The sequence below is a fragment of the Pongo pygmaeus genome, chromosome 1 (assembly GCF_028885625.2).
Source record: "Pongo pygmaeus isolate AG05252 chromosome 1, NHGRI_mPonPyg2-v2.0_pri, whole genome shotgun sequence".
Classification (NCBI taxonomy): domain Eukaryota; kingdom Metazoa; phylum Chordata; class Mammalia; order Primates; family Hominidae; genus Pongo; species Pongo pygmaeus.
Window position 1 is genome coordinate 46,744,246 of NC_072373.2, and position 13,134 is coordinate 46,757,379.

The window sequence follows — 13,134 nt, forward strand, 5'->3', positions numbered from 1 at the left end:
TAAATATATAAATTTATCCTAGTTGTGGTTGTTAAAATTGACATTTTATTTGCTCATTAGCAAATAAATAAAATGTATTTCATTTGCTTATTAAAATAACCACATTTTTGAGGCAGGTGTATTTTTATAATGTAGACCTAGCATAGAAGTAAAATAAACAAATTAAAGCGTTGTTTTTTATCTGCCAGCTTGATAATTGACCAAGTATACTTGATGTTTTCAGTGTCACCTAGAAAGTAATTTTCTTTATTTTCAGGAATGTAGTAAGCCACAAGAAGCATTTGGCTTTGAACAAGCAGCCAGGGACTATACCCTCCGTACTTTTGGGGAAATGGCAGATGCGTTCAAATCTGATTACTTCAACATGCCAGTCCATGTATGTACATATATACTGCTTTGATTTAGGATTTTAATAGCTTTTGGAGAAAAGTGTACCTGAAGACCCATTTTTAGTTGAGGCCTCACTCTAGTAGGCATTATCACACAGAAAGCAGAATGAAAACTTTAATTTGTTTTGTGGTATTTAAAATTTCACAATACTTTAAAGAGCATTCTAATTTTTTATTTTAGGATTTCTCTAAAGATACCTCTTCCACACAGATTATACAGCACCAGTAATAGAACACTAATAAAGAAAATCACCAGCAATCATTTTGGCCCAACAAATATAAAGAATACTTCACAAAATGTATTAAATGACTACTATGTGCCAAGGTGTACTATGCATTGGGAACACATTTGTTGTATATTGTTATGTAATCATAAGTTAGTATTATAAATTTCAGGATGAGTCCATTTTGAATTCCCCTTTATGCACTTTGAAGCATAAGCATTTTCCATTCAGCATTTAATACTCCATCAAATGAGTACACCAAAATGTAATGCTTTAATTCTGGATATTTAAGCTATGATTTTTGTCACTACTAATAAAGCACTGCAGCAAACCCTTTATGCGTGTAGTACTCTTTAATTGGATGATTTTCTTGGGATGATTATTGAGGTCAGATGAGAGTCATTCTCCCTCATTCCATCCCAGTTGCTATATCAGTTTATGGATCCCAGCAGTATATGAGTGAACTTGTTTTTCCCCAGCACCTCTAACATCAGCTATTAGTTACTTAAAAATGTTTGCTTATTTAATGGACTTAAATTTATATCCCATTTGAATTTTCAGTTCTCTTGACTTCCTTATGTGTTATAATATTTGCCAATATGTTTGCTTAACCAATCCTGATGACTCGCATGTAACCTCTTCTATTTGTGGTTAACTGTATATTTTGACGGAATATTAGATGAGGACATTGAGGGATAGACATTTAAATGTTACCTGCCTCTGGATTTACACCAGATTAACAACAGATTGACATTTAGTCTGGTGACTCTTTATTCTAAGGGCATGCTGCTACAAATTGCTCCTATTGTCATATCATATATACTGGAGGTCCCCAACCACCCTTTCTCAACCTGGCCATTGACCAATACCAGTCGGTGGCCTGTTAGGAACAGGGCCACACAGCAGGAGGTGATCAGTGGGCAAACATTACCACCCGAGCTCTGCGTCCTGTCAGATCAGCAGCTGCATTAGATTCTCATAGGAGGGCAAACCCTATTGTGAACTGCCTATGCAAAGGATCTAGGCTGCATGTTCCTTATGAGAATCTAATCCCCCCCACCTCCCAGCCCTTGTGCCCTGCCCTTCCCCATCCATGGAAAAATTGCCTTCCGTGAAACCCATCCCTGGTGCCAAAAACACAGGTCCACTGGGGACCACTGCTATATACTGTCTTTTTTGTGTTGGTTGCCTACATTGCTCTCAGACAGGTCCAGTGAAAAGAATGAAAGGATGGACTCAGGTAATGTATTTGAAAGCATCTCAAAGTATCAAGCATCATTGAAACAACAAACCTTATTATTATGCTGTTATCAACTGTACAGTGCTATACGTCATTCAGACACAACTAACCATTATTACTATACAGTTTATGTTACATTTTTTGAAACACAGAAATATCTCCCGGTCATAAATAATTGCTTTCCTTGGCTCCCTTTTACAGTTGTGGCCTGGCTGGTGATAGAGGAACAGAAATTCCTTTTAGACATCAGAGGTTTCCTGAATTGCCTAAGATCAATTATAGAACATTATAGACACAATTTTTCCTTAGGATGCTGTTCTTTGATTCCCATCACTGAGCTTAATTGGTCACAGTTTGTGAGGAAACTCATTTTTTCTATTCCTTGTATTTCCAGATGGTCCCCACAGAGCTTGTTGAGAAAGAATTTTGGAGACTGGTAAGCACTATTGAGGAGGATGTCACAGTGGAATATGGAGCAGACATTGCCTCAAAGGAATTTGGCAGTGGCTTTCCTGTCCGAGATGGGAAAATCAAACTCTCACCCGAGGAAGAGGTAGGCATATAAGTGGCTTGGAAATTGAGGTATTTATTGAAATTCTGTTTGGCTGGCTTGAGGTAACTTAGGATTACTTTTAGCAAATCCTTAATTACCAGATTTTTAATGATTTCAAGAAAAGTAGAAAGAGCCTACAGAAGAGTTCTAGTCCTAACTATGTCACTATATTGTGGTCATAGGGGAAAATTACTTATCACTCTTTGCCTTCAGATTTTATAACCTTGGTTTCTCCTTTTGAAGAAAACCTGAAGGACTGAGACCAGGTCTATTTATTTTTGAACTTTAATATTTTGAGTATTTTTTTCCATACTAGCGAACTCTTAGGAAGGGTTCTGTTTCTATCTTGGAAAGTGTGATTTTTTTTTTTTTTTGGTAGTTTTCTTTGAAAATATTACATATGATCAGAAAAGTACATAGTTATATGTATACAGCCTGATGAATTTCCACAAACTGAACACACCCATGTAACCAGCACTAACTAAAACAAGAAACAGGATATTCCCAGCACCCCAGAAGTTCCCTTTTTGCCTGCTCTCCTTCACTACTTTTCCTCTTTCAGGACAAGCACTGTGCCCTCAGGATAATCCCTATCCTGACTTCTAACACTATAGATTAGTTTGCCTGATTTTGAACTTTGTTGAAGTGGACTCATGGCTTATGTTCCTCTATATATATTTAAAAAGAGACAGATACAGAAGTATGTGCTGTGTGAGTCCATTTATACAAAGCTCAAAACTGGGCAAAACAAATCTCTGGGCATCCTAGAAGGTCAGCATGGTGGCCCCTCCTCTTCCACATTTCGTTTTTTATTTTGAAGGAGAATATTTTTAGCTGGCCTTTTGAAACAGAGTTCTAAAATGTTAGCATTATATAGCTAAGCCTTTATCCTCTTTTGTCTTCTTATTTTTAGGAGTATCTTGATAGTGGCTGGAATTTGAACAACATGCCAGTGATGGAGCAGTCTGTCCTTGCACATATTACTGCTGATATATGTGGCATGAAACTTCCTTGGTTGTATGTGGGAATGTGCTTTTCTTCATTCTGTTGGCATATTGAAGACCACTGGAGCTATTCAATTAACTACTTGCACTGGTGAGAAGTTCCAAAAAGAACCCATGAGTAGTATGCATGCTGGATAGGAAAACTTTCCTTTTCAGTGCAGATGTGTCTTAACTGTGTCTAAAGAGTAATGAACTACTTTTTTCCCTAAGGTTTTTCACTTCCGTTAGAACAGGCATCCTGACAAGTTAAGACAGTGGGTCTTAAGATTCCTAGAGCATCCATGAATTCCCTGAAATTGCACACACACTACTTTGTAAGAACAACGTATTTCTGGGGGAAAGGTAGTTTTTATCTGAAGTAAAGAAGTCTTTGTCTAGGCTGGGTGCAGTGGCTCACGCCTGTAATCCCAGCACTTTGGGAGGCCAAGATGGGCGGATTACCTGAGGTCGGGAGTTCGAGACCAGCCTGGCCAACATGGAGAAACCCCGTCTCTACTAAAAATATAAAAATTAGCTGGGTGTGGTGGTGAGCACCTATAATCCCAGCTACTTGGGAGGTGGAGGGAGCAGAATCACTTGAACCTGGGAGGCAGAGGTTGCAGTGAGCCAAGAGACCGCACCATTGCACTCCTGCCTGGGCAACAGAGCGAAACTCTGCCTCAAAACAAAAAGAAGTCTTTACCTATAGAAAAAGCATATTCTAAATAAAAGTTACTTTTACTATAGAAAATCCCATTTGGTGGCAGTGGTAGCCTGGATACCCCTTTGGGAGAAGCGTGAATTATAGTAGGTACCACAGTGTCCTCCAGGTCTGTGTAATGACCAGCCTCTCTTTTGTTGTGCTGAATCAGGTATCACTATGCACAGTAGAGTGAGCCTTATCTTGGTGTGCGCATTGAGGGGGCAAGGCAGGGGGGATGTGCAGATATTTGGGCTTCTTTACTTTTTAAACTCTTCAAGCCATTTCTTCACATCTGTTTTCTTCTCTATTTTTCTTCTAAATATAAAAATATTTGAAAATCTATAACTCACTCAAATCCTCACACAAGGAATTTGAGGATGTACCACAAGAAAGAGAACTGGCATATATATGTATAGAATTAATTCTGCTTCCCTAGGCAGTTTCTCCCAGCTGTAAAATGAATATTATATTTACCATACTTCACAGGGATGATACAGATAAATTGTTTGATAATTTAAAGTCCTTTGAAGAATAAGAATTCCTTAGAAATGCGAATTGCCTTATTAGTGTTTGATTTAACCTCATCTGCCAGAATGGGCAAGGGAAAAGAAAAATGGACAGTTGCCTTACCTTGTCGGTTGCTTTAGGAAAGTGTGATAACAACATATCCTGAAGTGAATATGATACCTTATATTCTTAGAAATTCTGGATATTGGCTGGGCACGGTGGCTCATGCCTGTAATCTCAGCACTAAGCTGAGGTGGGCGGTTCACCTGAGGTCAGGAGTTCGAGACCAGCCTGGCCAACATGGTGAAACCCCGTCTCCACTAAAAATACAAAAATTAGCTGGGCATGGTGGTGCACACCTGTAATACTAGCTACTCAGGAGGCTGAGGCAGGAGAATTGCTTGAACCTGGGAGGCAGAGGTTGCAGTGAGCCAAGATTGCATCACTGCACTTCAGCCTAGACAACAGAGCAAGACTGAGTCTCAAAAAAAAAAAAAAAACAAAAACAACAACAACAAAAGAGAAATTCTAGGTGTCTGCATTTTCTAAAGAGTCAGATAAAAATGAGAGTGGGGAGAGGGACTTCAGATGGAAAGTCTTCTGTTCATTCATACGTGAAAGGGGAAAATGCATTATATATGTTCATATCACATTTTTTTTTTTTTTTTTTTTTTTTGAGATGGAGTCTTGCTCTTGTCACCCAGGCAGGAATGCAATGGTGCTATCTCTGTTCACTGGATCCTCCACCTCCTGGGGTCAAGTGAGTCTTCTGCCTCAGCCTCCCAAGTAGCTGGGATTACAGGTGCCTGCCACCGTGCCTGGCTAATTTTTGTATTTTTAATAGAGATGGGGTTTCACCATGTTGGCCAGGCTGGTCTTGAACTCCTGACCTCGTGATCTACCCGCCTCGGTCTCCCAAAGTGCTGGGATTACAGACGTGAGCCACAGCACCCGGCTCACATTCACATTTCTAATGATATTTCGTCAGTTTGCGGATTCATTTTTAGCGTAGTCTTACAAAGCCGAGTCTGAAAAATATGAACTGGTAACCCATTTTGTTTGTGTTGGTGTTGCAGATTGATTTATTTTTATAATCTATTTCCAGGGGTGAGCCAAAAACCTGGTATGGAGTCCCAGGCTATGCTGCTGAGCAGCTAGAAAATGTAATGAAGAAACTGGCTCCAGAACTCTTTGTGTCCCAGCCGGATCTCCTCCATCAGCTTGTGACCATCATGAACCCCAATACCCTGATGACTCATGAAGTGCCTGTATGTTCTGGGTTAATCCTCCTGCCACTCAAGCTTAATTCACCACTTCTCTTTTTCCTTTTTATTCACTTTTTTATGATGTTGATTTAGTTGTGTGTTTTCCATAGCATGACTTGATAGCAGAAACAGCTGTTTTGCTGCGGTACTGTACATTTACTCAGTAGGACTGGATCCTTAGATACCGTAAAAACTAATTTGTTGCAGCTAATAACTAGATTGCTAAACGGCCTTCCTTTGCAAGTAATAATTGCAATTCATTGGTTTTAGTATATTTGTAAGTGAAAATTTATTTCAAGGTCTTGAGCTTGTATTTTAGGGTTCCCAGTCTAGACTGAAAAGTCTAGAGGTTGCTAAATGAAGTGACAACTATACAGTCATGGGACACCTAACAATAGGGATATGTTCTGAGAAATGCGATGCTAGGTGATTTTGTCATGTGAACTTCATAGAGTGTACTTACACAAACCTAGATGGTATAGCCAACTACACACCTAGGCTGTATGGTGTAGGCTATTGCTGCTAGGCTACAAATTTGTACAGCATGTTACTGTACTGAATACCTTAGATAGCTGTAACACAATAGTAAGGATTTGTGTATTTAAATGTATCTAAACAGAAAAGATACAGTGAAAATATGGTATTATAATCTTATGGACCACCATTGATATGTGGTCTGTCTGTGACCAAAATGTTGTTACATGGTGTACAACTATACTGGCTTCCTTTTGGAGAATACTCTGAAGACATTTGGGAGGCCATATTGAAATGTATGAAGAGTCCATCTTAGCTAAATAAAATGTAAATGATACATTTACAGTGTTAAAGTGAATTCTTGAACTTGTTGTGACCTAAAGTTTATGCTTTTGGGTTCATAGGCTAGTCAATGGAGACAACAGAAAGGACTTTCATTTGAGGCATTATAAATTATGCATGGACCATAGCTTAGAAAATAATCACCAGTAAGCACCACAATCTCACCATGTCCTCATAGTTGGTATTTTTTCTCAATATTTTTCTTTTCTCATGTTGACTGTTTTTTCTAATTTGTTTAGAGTAGATTGCTTTAATTGAGACCTGACCCTAGTTCTTTAATAATTGAGCAAACTTTCTGGGGTTAGATTCTGGACCTACAGAGATAGATGAATGAATGAACTTGTGCATTTAGGGATTCACAATCTGAAGTAAAAGATAATGTTTATACAGATAATGGAAAGGTGGTGTGGTTTGACAGTGGTGACAACTATGAGACTGATCTTATAACTATTGAGAATCAGAAAGGGCTCGTAAATGAGATGACATCTGTAGTAGGAGCTGGAACTCTGATAAATTATCACGTTTGGCAGAGTCAGGGAAGGAGGAAGTATTCCAAGTAGAAGATATGGTGTTCCTGTGATGGGTAGTAGTCTTTACACAGAACCCTGAAGGCCGTATTACCACACAGATGGCTGGTCTCCACTCCTAGAATTTCTGATCCTGTTATTTTGTTAGTCTGAGTGGGGCTTGAGGATTTGCATTTCCAACAAGCTCCTAGTAGATGTTGATGCTTTTGTTCTGGGGGACCATACACTAGGTAAGCATTGATGTAGAAATGTAGACACTTGAAAAGGAATCTAATATTATTATATAATAATAAGCTCAGTATAAGGATTTGTGTGCCTAGAGCAATATAGGTACTTTTGGGGTGAGGGTGGTGGTAGGAAGAAGGGAATGATGGGAGGTAAGTTTGAGTTCCAAATGAGGAGGAGCTCTGTATGTTATGAGATTCTTGAAATAGAGTGGGATTGCTTTAATTGGTGGTAGAAGATACTACTTGAGGGGTAATAATAATATATTAGGATATTCTTAATTGTAGCTGTTTTTAAAAATTATACCTTGAACCTTAATATGGCCACATTTTTGTTTTGTGTTCAGATACTAATCAACTTTGGTAGTCTGGGATACTGCTCCATCTTGTGACATAAATTAGTATCTCTAGGTGATATTCTACTATAGTAATTTGTTTTTTCTGGCTCAATTTCAGAAAGCTGCCTTTTTTTGAAAATTATCTAGTAGTCTGTGTCCAGATTGTCTTTAGTAAGAATGTCACTCTTTAAGAAACTCAAAAATCTTCAATTTCTGTCTCTTTAGGTTTACCGAACTAATCAGTGTGCTGGGGAGTTTGTGATTACATTTCCAAGAGCCTACCACAGTGGTTTTAACCAGGGTTTTAATTTTGCTGAGGCTGTTAACTTCTGCACTGTTGATTGGGTATGTAATTACAATTTAGTGAACCTTTTCAAATTTATTGTTTTTCCTGAGGAAATGGAATATAATGTTTTAAAGTGTCATGTGGGCTGGGTGTGGTGGCTCATGCCTGTAATCCCAGCACTTTCGGAAGCCAAGGTGGGCAGATCACCTGAGGTCAGGAGTTCGAGACCAGCCTGGCCAACATGGTGAAACCCCATCTCTACTAAAAATACAAAAATTAGGTGTGGCGGTGGGCGCCTGTAATCTCAATTACTTTGGAGGCTGAGGCAGGAGAATCACTTGAACCCAGGAGGTGGAGGTCGCTGTGAGCCAAGATCATGCCATTGCACTCCAGCCTGGGCAACAGACTGAAACTCTGTCTCAAAAAAATAAATAAATGTCACACGGATAGTTGCCTTGATCCATTACTGCTCAAATGGTCAGTCTGCAAATTGTTTACCAGTCTGCAATGAGATAAAGCACTTGTACCACAGTGTAAATCAAGCATGAATTACCTAAGCATACTGCTTAGTTCAGCTGATGTTTTTTCTTTTGTAGCAAGACTTTCTTGATGAAGAAAGGAGTCTATTGATTTACCTTCTGGCTGAAGCTCAGCATCTCATTGCAAACTGACAAATAATTCCAGTCTAAAGGCTTTGTATAGTACTAGCTTACATTATCTGCAGTACAGCAATTTAAGGACACATTTGGTTTCATTAGTTGTAAAGTTTAATTTTTATATTTGTATTAATACTTTTCATTTACCTAAAAAGTTCTAGATTAAGTGGTGTTAAAGCTAATGAATTATAACTTTGTTATAATTGGACTTGCTATATCTATACTTATTTTCCATTACGTAGTTTTTTGTTGTTTTGTTTTGTTTTGTTTTGTTTTTTTTTTTTTTTTTTTTGGAGACAGAGTCTGGGTTTGTCACCCAGGCTGGAGTGCAGTGGCGCGATCTCCACTCACGGCAAGCTCTGCCTCCTGGGTTCACGCCCTTCTCCTGCCTCAGCCTCCCAAGTAGCTGGGACTACAGGCGCCTACCACCACGCCCGGCTAATTTTTGGTATTTTTAGTAGAGACGGGGTTTCACCATGTTATCGAGGATGGTCTCGATCTCCTGACCTCGTGATCCGCCTGCCTCGGTCTCCCGAAGTGCTGAGATTACAGGCATGAGCCACCGCGCCCGGCCCCCATTACGTAGTTTTTCAGAGTATTATTCCCTGAAGTAGGTTGATCAAACCAGTTCAGCACAATTATTTCAGGAAATATATAAGGTCATACTTCTAATTAGATTCTACATTGTTGTAGATCCTAATACATTGTTAATATACTAGGTCTTTTTTTTTTTTAAAACCACTTTTTAATTAAGATATGTAACATTACAGATCTCTGGGATGCAAAGATAAATAAGGCCTAGGGCCTAGGCTAGGAATCTTATGAGTCTGGTGTTTTGTTTGTTTTTTTAATTTTTTTTGAGACAGTCTCGCTCTGTCACCCAGGCTGGAGTGCAGTGGTGCAATCATGGCTCGTTGCAACTTCTACCTCCCAGGATCAAGCAATCCTTCCATGTCAGCCTCCCGAGTAGCTGGGACTACAGGCGTGCACCACCACACCCGACTAATGTTTATATTTGTTTGTAGAGATGGTCTCCATACTGCACAGGCTGGTCTCCAATTTTTAGACTCAAGCAAGGCTTGGCCTCCCAAAGTGTTGGAATTACAGGTGTGAGCCATCTGCCTGGCCCAGAGTCTGGTTTTAGGGTTGGTAAATGATATGTGTTAAGACCCATAGTGTGATGTTTGGTAATTTGATAATAATGGGTCAGAGGTGTTTGGAAATAGAAGAAAGATGAATGTTATTTTTTTCTTTCCGTCTTTTGATACAGCTGCCATTAGGCCGACAGTGTGTGGAGCATTATCGCTTGCTTCATCGATATTGTGTGTTTTCCCACGATGAGATGATCTGCAAGATGGCTTCCAAGGCTGATGTACTAGATGTTGTAGTGGCTTCAACTGTTCAGAAAGACATGGCCATTATGATTGAGGATGAGAAAGCTTTAAGGGAAACTGTCCGTAAATTGGTAAGGCTTATGGAAATCCAACTGCATGTTGTCACTGGGTATTATTTAGTAAAATTTTTACGCACTTTAATATCATTTTAAGCAGTCTTTTTAAAGCCTATTTTCTTTGAGGCCATTGTAATAGATGTATAGTAGTATCTCCCGTGGTTTTAATTTTTATTCACTGTCTTATTTGCCACATGTACATATGTCTCTTTGAAGTAGCTGTTCAAATGTTTTGCCCCTTTAAAAAAAATGTTTTGTAGAGACAGGGTCTCACTATGTTGCCCAGGCTGGTCTCAAACTCCTGGGTTCAAGCTATCCACCCAGCTCAACCTCCCAATGTGCTGGGATTACAGGCGTGAGCCCCCACACCGGGCTTGCCCTTTATTTTTTTAAAAAATTTGATTTTTGTAATAATTCTTTATGTATTCTGCATACCAGTTTTTTTTTTTTTTTTTAAATCAGATAGGTGTTTTGCTAATGTTTTCTCGCAGTCTGTGGCTTGTCTTTGATTTGCCTACCAGTGTCTTTCAGCAAGCAGGAGTTTTTCATTTTGATGAAGTCCAGTTTGTTAATTATTTTCTTGTGTGAATCATGTTTTTTTTGGTTTCCTATTTAATAAATCTTGCCTAGTCCAAAGTTACAAAGATTTTCTCCTACTAAGTCATCTAGAATTTCATAGTTTCAAGTTTTACATTTAGGTCTTTCATCTATTTCAAGTAATTTTTGTTTTTCAAAAATATGAGTCAAGGTTCATTTTTTTACATGTGGATATCTAGTTCTTCCAGCAGCATTTCTTGAAAAGACTATGTTTTCTTCATTAAATTGCTTTGGCACCTTTGTTGAAAATCAGTTCACCACATAAGTATGGGTCTATTTCTGGACTCTATTGTGTTCTGGTGATCTATGCATCTATTCTATTGCTAATACCAAATGGTCTTGATTATTGTAGTTTTCTAAGAAGTCTTGAAATCAGGTACTATGAGTCTTCTAACTTTGTTTTTTTTAAAAAATTGTTTTATCTCTTTTACTTTTTTTAATGTAAATTTTAGAATCAGCTTATTGATTTCTACCAAATCAATTCCTGTTGGAATTTTGATTGAGACTGCATGAAACTATGGATAGTTTGGGGGAGAATTGATATCTTAATAATATTGAGTCTTCCAATTCATGAACATAGTATAATTTTATATTGCATGTTTTTTGGCAGTATTATAAATTGTACTTTAAAAACTTTGAATTTCTAATTGTTTATTGCTAGTATTTAGAGAGACAATTGACTTGTATATTGACCTTGTCTCCTGAGACCTTGCTAAAGTCACTTAATTCCCAGTAGCTTTTTCATGGATTCTTTTGGAGTAATAATATCTGCAAATAGTAATACTGTTTTTTTTTTTTTTTTTTTTTTTAAATATGTGCCTTTTTGGGTAGAATCCTGGAATATTGGCTCTCTCTACAGCACATTACATTTTAACAGCAGGTCACCTACCTTACCCCCTTATATTTTACAGTTGGGGGAAAATAGTGCCCAGAGGGTTTAAGTAACTTACCAAAGTCTTACATCAAAAATGGTAGCTCATTTTTAGAACTCTGAGACTTTTTCCATATATGGAATTTACAAATTAAAATTAGGTATGAACTACATGATTGATTCTCAACTAAAATCCATAGAGTTGGTCCTTAATCTTATTTTAAACAAAAATGTTAACTTTCTCCATCCTATGAAGTCCTTTTTAATGACCAATTCAAGAATAAAACCAAAATCTAATTAGCATTTTCCTTACCTTCCTCATCTTTGTTGGCCCATATAATTGGCAGATATGAAATAGTTAAAAGGTTAAAATACAGGATAAGACAATAAAAGAAAGAAGCCCAGTAGTTCATAAACTGACTGGCATTCTCAAGGCTGGATTAGGATCCAGTTTTAGATAGGGAAAAAAGGTGATAGAAGTTTGGTCTTTAAATGACAAAAGGTATATCCAAGAAGGGTTCTCTAGATGTTCGGTGGTACAGATTATGTTGAAATTTACTGGTTCAAGACCTTATTTTTCCTGACAGTCTTTTAGGAGGGAATGTTTAATTATGACTTTAGTCTTTCCTATTGCACAAATTTTCTATCTATTCAGGTAATGACATCCTTTCATAAAACTTCCTGTAAAAGGCTAAGAGACCACTCAGCATCTTCCCAAACTCAATTTCATGATAGTCTTTTCCACTCGTCCCATCTTCTTTCATTTTTGTCCTTTTAATAGATTCTCCATATTTCCTCAGAAGTAGGAAACATGTTCCTTTCTTTTACTCTTATCTATATCTCTTATCTATACCCAAAGTGTGGACATGGCTAATTTAGAGTAGAACAGATAACTAATCTCAGTAGTTTTACAGTCCTATGGTGTTCATACTCAGATCAAAATGACCAAACATAAGGACCTGCCTTGTCTGAAAAAGGAGATCCCCCTAGACAAATGAACTTGCCTATATTTGCTAGGTCGTTTGTTTCTTTGTATGCCACACATTTTTAATCATGCATCCCTGTTTTGGTAAAGCTTTTTTTTTTTTTTTTTTTCCCAAACTCAAGTACTGCTGCATGTTTGTCTTGGGCTGGTGGATTATATTATCCTTTGGAGGTCTCTCTAAAGTATACTTTATTCTAGGGCGTGATTGATTCGGAAAGAATGGATTTTGAGCTGTTGCCAGATGATGAACGTCAGTGTGTAAAATGCAAAACTACATGCTTCATGTCTGCCATCTCCTGTTCTTGTAAACCTGGCCTGCTTGTTTGCCTGCATCATGTAAAAGAATTGTGTTCCTGTCCTCCTTATAAATATAAATTGCGGTAAGTAGGAAGAATGATTTTTTTTTCCTATGGAAAACAGTTGATCCTTACTAAAAGCTCAGTGATACCGCAGTTCTAGGGCTGAAATGTTAAGTATAAAACATCTAGTTTTCTCCAAAGCTACACGTCTCAAAGCTAAG

The 13,134-nt window shown here is 37.9% G+C and overlaps 1 protein-coding gene across 2 annotated transcripts in view; it reads left to right on the top strand.

Moving 5' to 3' along the window:
* Positions 1 to 13,134, top strand: part of KDM5B (lysine demethylase 5B) — an 83,243-nt gene that overhangs the window by 52,694 nt on the left and 17,415 nt on the right. For both annotated transcript variants that reach the window (XM_054461948.1, XM_063647146.1), the window contains exons 9-15: positions 257 to 376; positions 2,248 to 2,406; positions 3,320 to 3,501; positions 5,705 to 5,867; positions 7,995 to 8,114; positions 9,982 to 10,176; positions 12,813 to 12,994. In XM_054461948.1, coding sequence (XP_054317923.1) covers positions 257 to 376; positions 2,248 to 2,406; positions 3,320 to 3,501; positions 5,705 to 5,867; positions 7,995 to 8,114; positions 9,982 to 10,176; positions 12,813 to 12,994 — 1,121 coding nt within the window. The remainder of the gene's footprint in view (positions 1 to 256; positions 377 to 2,247; positions 2,407 to 3,319; positions 3,502 to 5,704; positions 5,868 to 7,994; positions 8,115 to 9,981; positions 10,177 to 12,812; positions 12,995 to 13,134) is intronic.